The sequence below is a fragment of the Triturus cristatus genome, chromosome 9, assembly GCF_964204655.1.
Source record: "Triturus cristatus chromosome 9, aTriCri1.1, whole genome shotgun sequence".
NCBI lineage: Eukaryota > Metazoa > Chordata > Amphibia > Caudata > Salamandridae > Triturus > Triturus cristatus.
Window position 1 is genome coordinate 1,293,047,115 of NC_140592.1, and position 13,229 is coordinate 1,293,060,343.

General features: G+C 46.0%; 1 protein-coding gene across 1 annotated transcript in view; it reads right to left on the bottom strand.

Annotated features, from left to right (window-relative positions):
* LOC146799803 (proteasome activator complex subunit 1-like) overlaps nt 1–13,229 on the bottom strand; it is a 170,950-nt gene that overhangs the window by 94,870 nt on the left and 62,851 nt on the right. Inside the window, exons 4-6 of the mRNA XM_085627485.1 lie at nt 9,465–9,581; nt 9,287–9,332; nt 4,497–4,594 (exon numbers count right to left, since the gene is read on the bottom strand). Coding sequence (XP_085483611.1) covers nt 4,497–4,594; nt 9,287–9,332; nt 9,465–9,581 — 261 coding nt within the window. The remainder of the gene's footprint in view (nt 1–4,496; nt 4,595–9,286; nt 9,333–9,464; nt 9,582–13,229) is intronic.

Genomic DNA, 13,229 nt, shown 5'->3' on the forward strand with positions numbered 1-13,229 from the left:
ATCGCTTTCCAGCGCATGAGCTGCTGCCAAAGGGCGCCTTTCCGGGCCATTCGATCTGTCCAGTGTTGGGTCTCTAACTAAATTAAAGTCTCCACCTCAGAGTTGTTGGCCATCAGAATGCAGGTTGATAATATCGGCCATCTGTCTGTAAAAGTCCGGGCTGTCGTAATTCGGGCCGTAGACATTAACCAAAAGGAAATCCAAACCCTTCCCTCTGCATCTAGTAATGACAAACCTACCAGACACATCCGTCTCTAAAGGTTCCCATGTCAGAGCCGCCTTGGGGTTCACCCACATCAAGACCCCCGTGCATGAGTGGTAAATGCATGAATGTTGCCATGGAGCCCCGGTATACGTAGCATAGGGCTGTCCAGGGGAAGATGCGTTTCCTGCAATAGTGCGGTGTCGATGTTGTGCCTTGAAAAATACCTTAAGACCTTATGTTTTTTTCTGTGGTCATTAAGGCCACGCACGTTCCATGTGAGCATGCTCACGGTGTCAAGGCCAGTGTCCCTATGTTTCCTACCAGTCTCTGTCATAGTGTAGTGCAACATGTGGCAGGAGAACGTCCCGCACTATCTTCAACCTGCTTTTGTAGTGTGAGTCTACGAACAGTGGAATATCATCTGGAATACGTATTGCAAGTCTCATTACCTTCCCACCCCCCACCCACACCAGGAAACACCCAACTTTGCCTGATCGACAAGCCCTTCCCTGCCTTCCCCCAACAATTAACAATAACACAAATGCAAATCCAATTATGCAAACCTCAGGTTCCCAACCCCCCACCCCCATATGGAACTCAAACAGCGTGATTCACACGAGGGCAGATGTTGCAAGCATGGTACGTGCATGTGTGCCAGTCATTCACAGCACCAACTCCGTTCCACCGCCCGGAACAAACCTATCGCTGCAGCAGGTGCTACCCCCACAGCTCAATCCAATCTGAAATGCAACGGAGCCTCCGAGATCCCCCCTTCCCCCAGCAAGTAGACATGATATCTTTTGGCTGTAACAGAAAGCAGCAGTTATGTGTAAACATCCTCACAATAACGGTTCAGTTCACAAGCAAGATCCCCCCCCCCCATTGTCAGCCTGATCTCAGCTCACTACGCCTTGTGATCCGCTGCATGGCACCCCAGTCAGGTTAAGTCTCAGTCCTGGTCATCCAGGCTGCCTCCGACCGCTCCTTCCAAGATTTCCCTCTCAGGGCTAGAACGTTTCTCCTTTGCCCATTCCTTCAAAGCTCTTTGCAATGTCTTAGGATCAGTAAAAATCTGCAGTCTGGCAGGGTAAAGCACGGCATAGTCTACATGCTGGTCCTTCATCTGGCGCTTTAATGGGGCAAATTATCTACGAGGAGTTATTGGACCCCTCATATTGTAGTGTCTGCTTAGTCCTGGCCGCCGCCAGCGCCGAGTCCCTATAGTTCAGCAGACGTGCAATTATAGGCCTAGGTGACGCCCCTGGGGGTGGGCGAGTTCCCAACGAGCGGTGCACTCGCGCCACCACGAACATGTTAGAGAACATCTCAGTGTCCAGGGGAGTGACCAGAAGCTTCTCTACGAACTTCTCCAAGTTGCCAGTTAGAGTCGTTTCAGGGATCCCCGTGATTCTTATGTTGTTGCGGCGCGACCGCGCCTCCAAATCTTCAGCTTTGTCTTGCAATATTTGGAGGACCTTGCCCAGTTGTTTGTGGTCAGAGTCCATCCACGTTTGGGAATCCTCCACCTCTGTTATCCTACCTTCGGACATGTCCAGACGCTCCGCATGCTTGTCCAATTTCTCAGACATCCTGTCCAAGTGATATGAGAGAGCGTCTATTTTAGTGCCCAACCCTGCAAGGCTACCCTGTAAGTTTTTTTTCCATCGCCACTAGCATTGAGCGGATGTCCCCATCTAGATCCTCAGGCTGCAGGTCCCGCCGAAGGATCCCCGTCGTCGGCCGAAGTGTCCCGCACTTTTGACTTTCTGTGATCAAACGTGATCTTGGGTTGGTTTTTGTCCCATCTTGCATTGTTCTGTCCACCGTGACACGGGCACCAATACGCGCACCAGAGTCCGCCTTGTCATTAGGGTGAAAACTGGGCCACGTGGGTTCTGTCACAACTCCTTTATACTGTAGCCAACTGAGGTCCGCAGCACTACCCCAACTGAGTCTCAGCACAACACTTTCAGGGGCAGTTCTAGTTTGTAGGGCTTCGGTCCCACCAAAACAACTCCACTGACAGTCCACCAGAGCCCCATTGGGCCCACAGCGTCACAGCTATACCTCAGATGGAATGCCCAGCAGCCCCCAGATTGTGCAAGTCATACAGTGATGCACACTGCAAATGTCCCCCTGGGCTATCGAGAGCGCTATGTTCAGTTTGCAGCCAGCCATACATACGCGTCTCCAGGTGTGTAGAAGGGCTGCAGTCAGATGCTCGACTTCTCGGCCCGTCTCCATCTCGCCATCCGACAGACACCAAAAAATAGCCGACACCCAGCGCTAGGCTCTCCGGGTCATATTGCTAGCCCGGCACGCCCCAGCAGGTGTCAGGAAGCGCCTCTCCAGCTTAGTAGCAGTGCTTCACATCCCCCGGCGGGATCCGAGATGTGGGGTCGCAGTGGCGTCCGGGTCAGTCATGTCGCACAGCACACTAGTAGTGTGGCCGTTGAAGGGTATTCAGCACACTCTGTACACCCAAGGTAGTGTGGGGGGATCCTCTTCACCCTCGGTATACTCCCTTCGGACAGGTTCCGAACAGCGCTCGCTCGGACTCGCTGATCCCAACTCCACTGGTAGCGCAGGGAACACAGCAGACGGGTTTACCTCCGCCGCACGGTCGCACTTCAGACCGGAGCTCCAACTCCGGGCTTAGGCCACAGTGTCTTGTCTCCCACCAGCGATCACAGCATAGGAGTTATGGCCTCCGGAACAGCTCAAACTTAAACCGGGTGCTTTCCGACCCCCTCGCATCAGGAACGTGAGTCTACCAGCCGCCGCAATCTCAGGATAAATGACGGATATCGTGGCAGTTTCACAGAGCCGAGAGCTCAAGCAGCCATCTTACAGCTCGCAAGCTCCACCCCCCGTCTTTTGCATAATTCGTGACGCCAAACGATGCGCACAAATGAAACTGCAGGCGGGGCGAAAACACGACTTTGGAATCTGTATTGATTCCAAGAAGCCCTCGCATGGCGAGAGCAGCGCATGCGCGCTGCTAGCGCCAGGTGAGACCTAATAAAACGACCACAGTGGTCCTACTTGGAGACTCGCTTGCTTACTGACCCACTAACCTCCCTGAGCTGGCTGCAGTAACTTTCACATCCTTACCACAGCACTATATAAAGCCATGTGATATAAAGCCATGTGTTAACAACAGCATCACTAGAAATGAAAAGCACAGTCCAATTAGCCCCTCATTCTTCCCCACAAGGTAAACGCTCAATACACCATAGAAACTGGATACCTGGGTGTGATGTAACAAAACAATAAGACCTCCAATAATTATATAAAACATGGTAATCAGGCTGTGCTCTGCTCCACATCCTAACTCTTATGTTCCTTGGTGGCCTTCCGGAATTCTAGATTCACCACATAACATAGCATAGGCATATATATATATGTCAATTGTTGACAACCCACACCCTTCTTTGCTCTTTGACCACCTTCCGGCTAAATTCAACACTATCAGCAAAACCAAAGATGGTTGGAGAGGTGATGGAGTATCTGTTGTGTTGTCCGATTCCATCTCCTGCCAAGACATTTAATACTTATGTCTTTGCTGTTACAGTCAAGTGCATCTTTCAGGTGGTTTTGATTTCACCACAGCCTTCTTCAGGATGAACAAATCATCAAGAGTTTCAAGCCTGAATCAGAAAGCGTCAGATCTAGGGGTGGAGGCGTGATGCCGAGTCATCTAAAGGTAGGGCAGATGTTCTACCACTGTAATGCTGTTTAGCTTGCCTTACAGCTTTATTGTCAGTCACGCAGACACCCTTTGAGGTATTTATATAATTAGCTATCTTTATGTTAAATGCTTGGCTCAGCGGGTGATTTACCTTCTTTGAATGGGGGTACTCAAATGCAACTCAAGATTTTCGGGTCCTGGTTAGCTGGGTTAACTAGGTTTTGCGTTTTACTTTCAGAATTCTGCAGTCATTTTAGTACCCTTTCCCTGCTGATTCGTTGCTCACCTGAAGAGACTTTTGTTTACATTGCTTACAGTTTGGTTTGTAAGGGTTGGCCCAGGTTGAAAAAGGCAGTAAGGAAACAATTCTTTACTCCTTAACATGAAGCAAAGATCAATTTCTCAATGGACTTTAAACCCTCTTTGGGCTGCAAAAGTAGTATTCCCTCACCTCAATTTGTGAAAACCCTCTTGGACGGGGAGAACACTACCCCCACATGTGGTGAGACTTCCCAGGTAGTGAGGCCGTCATCTCCCATCCATCCCCAAGTTCAGTTCCCCAGGCTGTGAGTCTCTCTGTGAGTATTTATGAAGTCTCACCAGGTTCAGCTTTTCCTTTACTTCCCGGATTTCAGGCTTTACTCGGCTCAGCAGGGTCAAGATCTTCTCGTTGGAGCTAATGGGTCCACAAGGAGGACCTAGGAATTAGAGAAAATTCAATTTAATCAGTGTTGCTTTAAAAATCACCTCTGAGGGAGAAACAAACCCTGGAGCCCCAATACTGATGCAAGCTCATAAAACCAAACAGTGAGCATAGTACCTAGCCAACGCACAACATCTCAACACTGAGCACAGCCCAGGCTTCAGAACCCTTACAGGGCATTGAACAGACCTCTACATCCCAACACAAAGCACATACCCCTGATACAGAGCACTGTACGGTCCTTCTACCAGAACGAGGATGGTAGAGACCCTTGTACCTCACAGAATGTGAGCCCCTTGAACCGAAAGCACTATATAGAGCACTGAACCCCATCATTACTCACGGTTCAAACCCATGGACCCTTACAAAAAAAATCGCAATAAGACACTGTGTCGTATACAGAGATTGGTAAATGCCTTTAATCCTGACACTTCACAACCTCTACGCACCAACCCTGAGCTCGGTACAAACCCTTATTCACAGAACACTACTCATGCTCTATTATTAAAGGGACACAGTCACCCCTTCCGCCCTTTTTAAAATACTATTATTCTGTAATATTTTATAAACAGCACATATTCATAAAAAAATAATACCAAATATGTTTCCTGTCAAAAGCTGTTTATGGATGGTATTTTGTAGAAGTGTACCAAGCATTTGACCTGCTCTCATAACATTTCAATGACTAAAGAACATGTTCGTGATCTCTGGGTGACGTTTAGTTTCTGGGCATCTGACCATGTTCTTTTTCCTTGGGCCTTTGCTGGTTGTCTGGGGAATCTGGGTATCTGCACGGATTCTGATGGTGCTCATGGAGTCTGGGCATCTGTTTTAGGTGTCAAATACCTTTCATTTTTTGTTAGTGTTTGTTTTTGTCTGACAATCTGATCTTGTTAGTTGTCTCTGACTCTCTTAGTCTTAAGGTCACCAGCCATAAAATGTACATGCTAGACCACACTTCAACTAGCAGTGTCACCTTCTTAACTCTAAATGGATATTCTCCAATTTATACGCCCTTCTAGATATGACCTATAACATTGAAAAATTCATTTGAATAGAATTCAAGAAACTTCCTGTCCCTTATAGCATCCTAATTCCACCAACATCCTGTCCCCTACGCCACTCCACTGTGGGATGTCTGAGTCTGTTCCACTGCCCCGTATTTTCAGGAGCCCTTGGCTCCAGACACAAGCCACTGAAGAAAGTTTGAGGTAAATCCATGGCCATCACTTACATACAAGGAGATATTTACCCATGAGCGGGCTTTTAGGAGAAATGCAGTGCCACTGTCAGGCAGCACTATCTGTTTAGATCGTATTCATGTTTTTGGGAGCCTGAGGGTACGAGGAAGAATGGATTATCTAAGTGACAGAAGTCTTGTCGTTTATCCAGTCCCAATGAGACTCACTATCCATATACCACTAACCTTGGGCAGTTATTGCAGTTCGCCCACTTGATACGTGATTTAGTCATTTGTTTCACTTGATTACCTTCACTTAAGTTATGTTACTTTTGTTTTCTATGGCGCCTACTCATCCACAAATGGATATCCTGATTCAGTCGATCAGCCCAAAGGGTGTAATACATGAAGTGGATAAATAATGAACAGCGAAGGAACTTATTATATATTTTAGTAAAGGCAATTTTTGAGAAGCTTCCTCAACAGCGTGAGACTCTATGTTAGACACATGGAACAGTGTTACAGTGAAAAGCTGCAAGGTCAATGTAGGGACAACTGCCCATTCTGGCCCGATGGATGCGCTGCATGAAGATGTCGTCCTCCTTGGCCGCTCTGAGAGACCTGGCTAGTCTACACATAAATACTCTACTGCGCAAGTAATATGGTCCTACTGTATAGAGAGGTTTGTGGACATGACAGCAGTTTAAAGAAGGCACGATAGTGAACTGGTACTGGTAGGTAGTGTAAGGACTTCAGAGTGGGGGTAGAAGGAGATCTGCTAAGTACACTGTAGATCATGCAATCCGGAGTGCTCTGAATAGTGTATAGCATGAAAACAATTAGTTTTATACAATTAACGTAATAGGAAGCAAGCTGAAGGTCTTGTGAAGAAGTTCTGTATATTATGGATGGCATGTTGTCAACTATGATGCCCAGATTCCTACCCGGTTTCCTGGGGAGTAAGGGTTGGGCCTACTCTACTGGTTCTTTCAGATAGAAAAAGCTTTCCCGAACAGGATCAGCTCCGTCTCGTCGCGGTCCAGTTTTAAACGCTTGTCCTGCGTCCGCGGGCAACTGATGTCAAACAGCACACAAAGTCGGATTTTGTAGCCTCAGCATTTCTACAATCAATACTATTGTGTATTGCCTGCGTAGGGTACAATGTCAAAGCTCAATGGCAGCTGAATGGGACCATATTGATGTTAAAAAGCAACAGGCTCAAGGACGATCCTTGGGAGATGCAACAAGTAACAGATACAGCATCCGACTTGAACAGAGGAAGGTGGGTGGATTGTGTTGTACCTGACAAGAAAGACCAAAACCACCTGAGGGCATTAGAATAGAGGCCAATCTCATGCAGCCATTTTATCAAGATGGCATGTGATACAGTGTCAAAGATTTCCGAGAGGTCAAGGAAGATGTGGCCAGCAGATTTGCCCTCATCCAAAGTTAGCCAGATGATGTCAGTCACAGCCAGCAATGCAGGTTCTGTACTATGGGCCTTTCAGTCATCATGATATTCAGCAGTGGGAAGGGATCTATTAAACAAATCTATGAAATGGGGGCCAAGTAGGTTTGTTTTGGAAGAAAAGATGGGATAAGGGCGCGGATATTCAGCAGAGCCCAATCTTACCTTATGCATGGCTTCCCCTATGGTATGTATCATCATGGGTTTAAAGGAGTCCAGGGTGGATGGGGCTCTTCCAGTTTAAGTATGAAGGGGTCGAGATTATGTGCAGCAAGAATATATATATATCATCATGCTCCTGGGTTCGCCACACACTTAGGGAGCACTCGGATAGCTGAGAAGGTTGAACCCTTAACCTTTATTCACTGGTATGAACGGCACACGCACGCAGGAGAAATTCAAGCAGCCACTTCGTCTCGCCTTACGCGTTTCGAATTCTTCTTCCTCAGAGGCTTATCAACGAAGATTGTGTGCACACTCCCTCATGCTGCCTTAATAAACCATGCCACGCCCCTTGATGGGCTGCCCAGATGGGACTGTGTCCGAAGCATTGTAGGAGTTGAAGTTAAAGTCCATAGATGGAAGCACTGTCTTAGCTGCATTTAGGCTCAGAATGAGCCCCCACATGCGCCTCCGTCCTCATCCAGCTCAGATGCCCCACAGTGAGGTAGGTAATCCCACTCCTCGTGGCCCCCGAGGTTCATGGGGTGGTGCTCTCCTCGCGGCTGGGCTGCCGCTATTACATCATGCTCCTGGGTTCGCCACACACTTAGGGAGCACTCGGACAGCTGAGAAGGTTGAACCCTTAACCTTTATTCACTGGTATGAAAGGCACACGCACGCAGGAGAAATTCAAGCAGTCACTTCGTCTCGCCTTACGCGTTTCGAATTCTTCTTCCTCAGAGGCTTAGGCTCCCTAAGTGTGTGGTGAACCCAGGAGCATGATGTAATAGCGGCAGCCCAGCCGCGAGGAGAGCACCACCCCATGAACCTCGGGGGCCACGAGGAGTGGGATTACCTGATCTTTGTCCACATCTGTGGTCTTTGATATACTACAGGCCCCAGGATACATTCTGGTACACACTTAGGATCCCTGACACACAGTATAGCATAGGGTGTCTAAACCAGCTGCCCAGCTCCATTTCCTTCCCCAAGCTGTGAACATGAAAAAAGGAAGAACCTTCTCACACAGCCAAGAAAGGAGAGTACAAACTGAAACTACCTTAGAAAAGCGGAAGCCAACAAGACCCATACCTACTTTAAACATTCAGCGAAGAGGCCAGAGGTCTCTCTGAACCTATAAGGCCAAGTCCAACCTGTGGAGATTGGGAGTGAATCATGACCATTAAGGGCACATCCCAACCTCCCACACCACAGCACTGAGGACGAGGCCACACGGGAACAGGCACAAAGGTCAGAATCACTTAGGCCCAGAAAGCGGAGACCCCCAGAATGCTAAACTCGCACACCTCCCAGGGAGAGATTCAACTTTCCAAACAAGGATCACCCATGACACAATTGCTTCATCCAGGAACCAAAACACTGAAACCACACTGCTGCTTAGGACCACAGAGTCTAAGACCACACTCCCACGCATCCTCAGGAAGATGTTCTCCCTTTCCCCCTAGGAAGGGATGCTGGGGGGGGCTCACGGCCATCAGTTTCTGGGTGGGAGCTGATCTTAGTGCCTTGGCCTTAAGTAACAGCGATCTTTGATGCGAGCAGGTTTAGCCCCTTAGTTCATTTTTCTCCATGTCACCTCTCTTCTATGGACCATGACTTTGTGGATGTGACTGCAAGATTGGCCTCTGTGGCAGTCCCTTGGTGTCAGGGGAGAATGAGCCCTGGTTTCTGGATGGAACCATTAATGCATGGCACTGGTGATTATCTCTACACGCCCTACAACTTGGGCCACTGAACCAAAAGACTCACGGACTACAGATTGTCTGACCAGATCTTGCTAGGGGGTGAGGAGTGGGAAAGGGGCTTGCGGATCCAGGATGGATGGTGGGGAGGTTACATTCTTAACTTCATCTCACCTTTCTCCTCTTCATCATCTTTCTTCTTTCCGGTCTCCTCACCTTTCTTTAAAAAGAAAAAGAAAGTCTTGAGGCGCTATGATTGGCTCAAATGCATCTCCCATCACGAGAAGGAATATTATCATGGATACTTTGCTTCTCCCTGACCACAGCCATTCCCCCGTGCCAAGCTACTCACCGCCTCCTTCTCTTTTTTCAACTTTTCCTCCTTTTCCTTATCCTTAGCTGGGTCTGGAATGGGGATATCCAGCTCCGCTCTCAGCGCTCCCAAGTCAGATAGGTTTAAGTCCTTCTCCTGGAAAGAGAAGGTCCCAGAGTGTGTCAGGCACTAGGTTTGTGGCTACGCTGCTTAGAGGGTGAAGCTGTGGAACTGCAGCAACCCGGGAACTTAATTCACCTGATCTCAAGTCACGCGCTCACCCTCCCACTCTCCTTCAAAGAATAGTGTCATGTTACAGAAAAACATGAAAGCTGCTATTTTCAAAAATGACTGTGTAAATTTTACATTCCCGTGTAGATGCTCAAAGGTAAGCTTGTTACTTCATATTTCTGATTTTTATTAATAACACACATGGTTGTTCAGATAGTTCAATCTACATTTCAAATATTACTTAAACATTAATTAATTTACCAAAGTGTCTCAATTATAATAACATCCTAATTTAATTCATTATACTACTCAGAAAGAGGGAAAGCGGTGTGCGGAAATACAGAGAGCATTGGCATTTCATACCAGTAAGTGTACATTTAAAAAAAAAAAGAAAAAAAAATATTTGTATTGTTATCAAACATGTCGGTATTGCAATTAAGAAAAACCAAAGGGGATGATGGACAAAGTGTTGAACATCGCAAGCACTCACCCCCAGTCAACTGATCTGGGTTTAATCCATCATCATTCTTTAGCTCACTCCGCCACCCCAGTTCAGACCCAGCCATATGCAAATCAGTCGGACCCTGTGCCTCATGGGAACAGTCCAGCCCGAACTGCCAAGCAATGCTTTCCCTGAACCGGAAACAGACTTCCTGGGACTGGTATCTGGCTAATCAGCCGTCATCAGCCAGGCTAGCTTGAATCCAGTGGCAAAGTGTTTCCGGTCCAGGGACCAAAAGCCCATCTATGTATGTACGTTACGTTTTTGGATTGGTATGTGACTCTTTTGGCTTTAAAATCTAAGACTGATGAGACCCCCTTGAAAAAGGACATTGTGTGTGTAGTTGATTGTCTATCCCTTTAGTTTGAGGTATTGGTAGTGTCAACTTAGGACCAGCTTTCATCAATGTCACAATGTGGCTGCACACCTGTATCGAAATGTTGCCCGTCTCCATCTAGCATTCTGAGGCTCACACTTTTTGTATTTATGCTGAAAGTATTGACATAATTATACATCTGTCTTCTACATACATCTGTTCATCCTTTGTACATCTGTCTTCTACATATATCTGTTCATTCTTTGTCTACCATTTGTTTTTTCACCATCGATAAATGCATGTGATGGTTCAAAGTTGGCAAGTTAATAAGGTTCCTATGATTCATTGCTCTACTGAGTTCTTTGTGATAGTATTTTATTTGCAATCCTTTGTGAAATATGAAGGACTTATCTATTTGCTGCGTTGCTTTAGAGATACCGTATATCTTTGACAGTAAAATAATAAAGAGCTATTTAAAATATGTGCATGTACATAACATATACTTTTTTTTTTTAAACAATGGTCTGGCAAGACCTAAAAAAAGGCAGCCCCATAGAAGTTAACAAAGTTCCACAGTCATGAAAGATCCAAACCTGGCCCCTATTTATGTGAATCGAATTAACAATGAATTTGAGCGTTTCATTCCTTAGACACCAATAGTTTATCATAGATTAAACTTCTTAAGAGACAAAATCTCTTTTAAGCAGGCCAATTTTAAGAGATGGGCATAAGGTTTTTCAATTCTTATTGAATCTGGTTTTGTATTAATTGTTTATACAGAGAAGATACTTCAACATGTTTGCCCTCAACCATTTACTAAACCAAGAATCCCCCTTAACAATTTTCTTTGTAAATGGGAGTCGGATGCAAACATTGCGAATATTCTAAACACGAACATCAAGGTCAATAATCCATATTCTCTCTCCCTTATTTCTAAGGGGCTAATTACACAGTAGCTGTTGAACATAATATTTAGTAGTTATTCTCCATTTTTTCTAATCAAACACTTTACAATTAAATTTAATATGTGGATTTTTCCACAAAGGAGTTGATTTACAAATATCTATTAAAGATAGTGGTGGGAGAGCAGCGGTGGTCTTTTTGGATCTTTCTGGCGCTTTCGATATGGTGTCAAATTTTTCTGTTAGAGCGTTTGATTGAAATTGGGATTGGTGGATCAGTATATGATCTTATCACTTCTTTTTTAAGTGATAGAGAGCAAACAATGGCCCTTGGGGATTTTCATTCTAATGCTTTTTCGCTCCCTTGTGGAGCTCCCTAGGGGTCATCACTCAGTCCCACTGTCTTTAACATTTACGTAGCACCCCTGGCTAGGTTGATCCATTCCCTTGGTTTTGTGACAGTAGCACATGCCGACGATACCCAAATTGTGGTATCGGTTCCCGGCGATGCGGAAGAAGTATCAGATAGCTTTAATAAGTGCATTTACGCTATTGGCAAATGGATGACCACCAACTGTCTGAAATTAAACTCCAATAAAACAGAGATCTTCATTTTTGGATGGGAGTCCAATTTCTGTGGTCACTCATAGTGGCAGCAATGTTTAGGTCCTACTCCAGAGCCTGTGACCAAAGCGAGAAACCTTGTTATAGTTTTCAATACTGATCATTCCTTCAGGGAGAATACAAACAAAGTGGTGACCTCCTGCTTTTTCTTACTTAGGTCACTGAAGAAGGTGCGTCTTTTTTTCCCTTTCAGCTTCAATAAACTGTAGTGGTTACTGTCGTCCTTTACAGGATTGATTATTGAAATGCCCTGTATATGGACATGTGACAATCGGCTTTCAGATAACTTCAAACATTGCAGAATGCAGTTGCTCATATTTGAATGAGGCTTGCCAAATACATGTCAGTGACAAGTACCCTAAAGAAGTTTCACTGGCTCCTTGTAAAACAAAGTGTGTCTTTTAACGCACTCCGTCTAGTTCACAAAACATTGCATGGTTCCAGACCTAATGGAACCCGCCCGTTGCTGAGCCATTTGTTGGCTTCTGTAGCACTCTTCTTTACTGCCTTGTAATTCGTCACTGCAGGCCTAACATCATTCTCACTCCTTTGTGTGGAGTAGGGACCAAGCACTGATTGACTCAACGTTAATCAGTGCCTGTCCGCTGCTTCTGACGTCATTGAGGTACTATTTTGTTCTTTTTACCTTCCAATGCCTTGCAAGCAGAAGGCGTGTGACTTGTCAAAACGTGCCCAGCAGGACAAACAAAACTGCTATTCTATAGCTAACTTAGTTTTATTTTGCCAAGTCTTCTTTTCCCACTTTGCACTCATGTTATCTTTTGTTTTTGCTGGTGGGCGCTGTTGTTAAAAGATGAGTATTATCTTATTGCAAAGCAACATTGCTTCTTTCTTGAGTGCAGTTTCTGAAATGATGCTTTAACACAATCATGCAGTACACCCCAATCCACCCCACTTCAATCAGCCCCACTCTATCCGATCCAATCCACCCTTGACCAATCCAATCCACCCCACTTCAATCAGCCCCACTCTATCCGATCCAATCCACCCTTGACCAATCCAATCCACCCCACTTCAATCAGCCCCACTCTATCCGATCCAATCCGCCCTTGACCAATCCAATCCACCCCACTTCAATGGGAACTCCCTTTATTTAGGTTTGCCACAGCGGCTGCTGGACAAACTACAGGGAGTCATGAACGATGCAGCTAGGTTGATATTTAAAAAACCCAGAAATGCCCATGCCTCTCCCCTGATGCAGGAGTTAC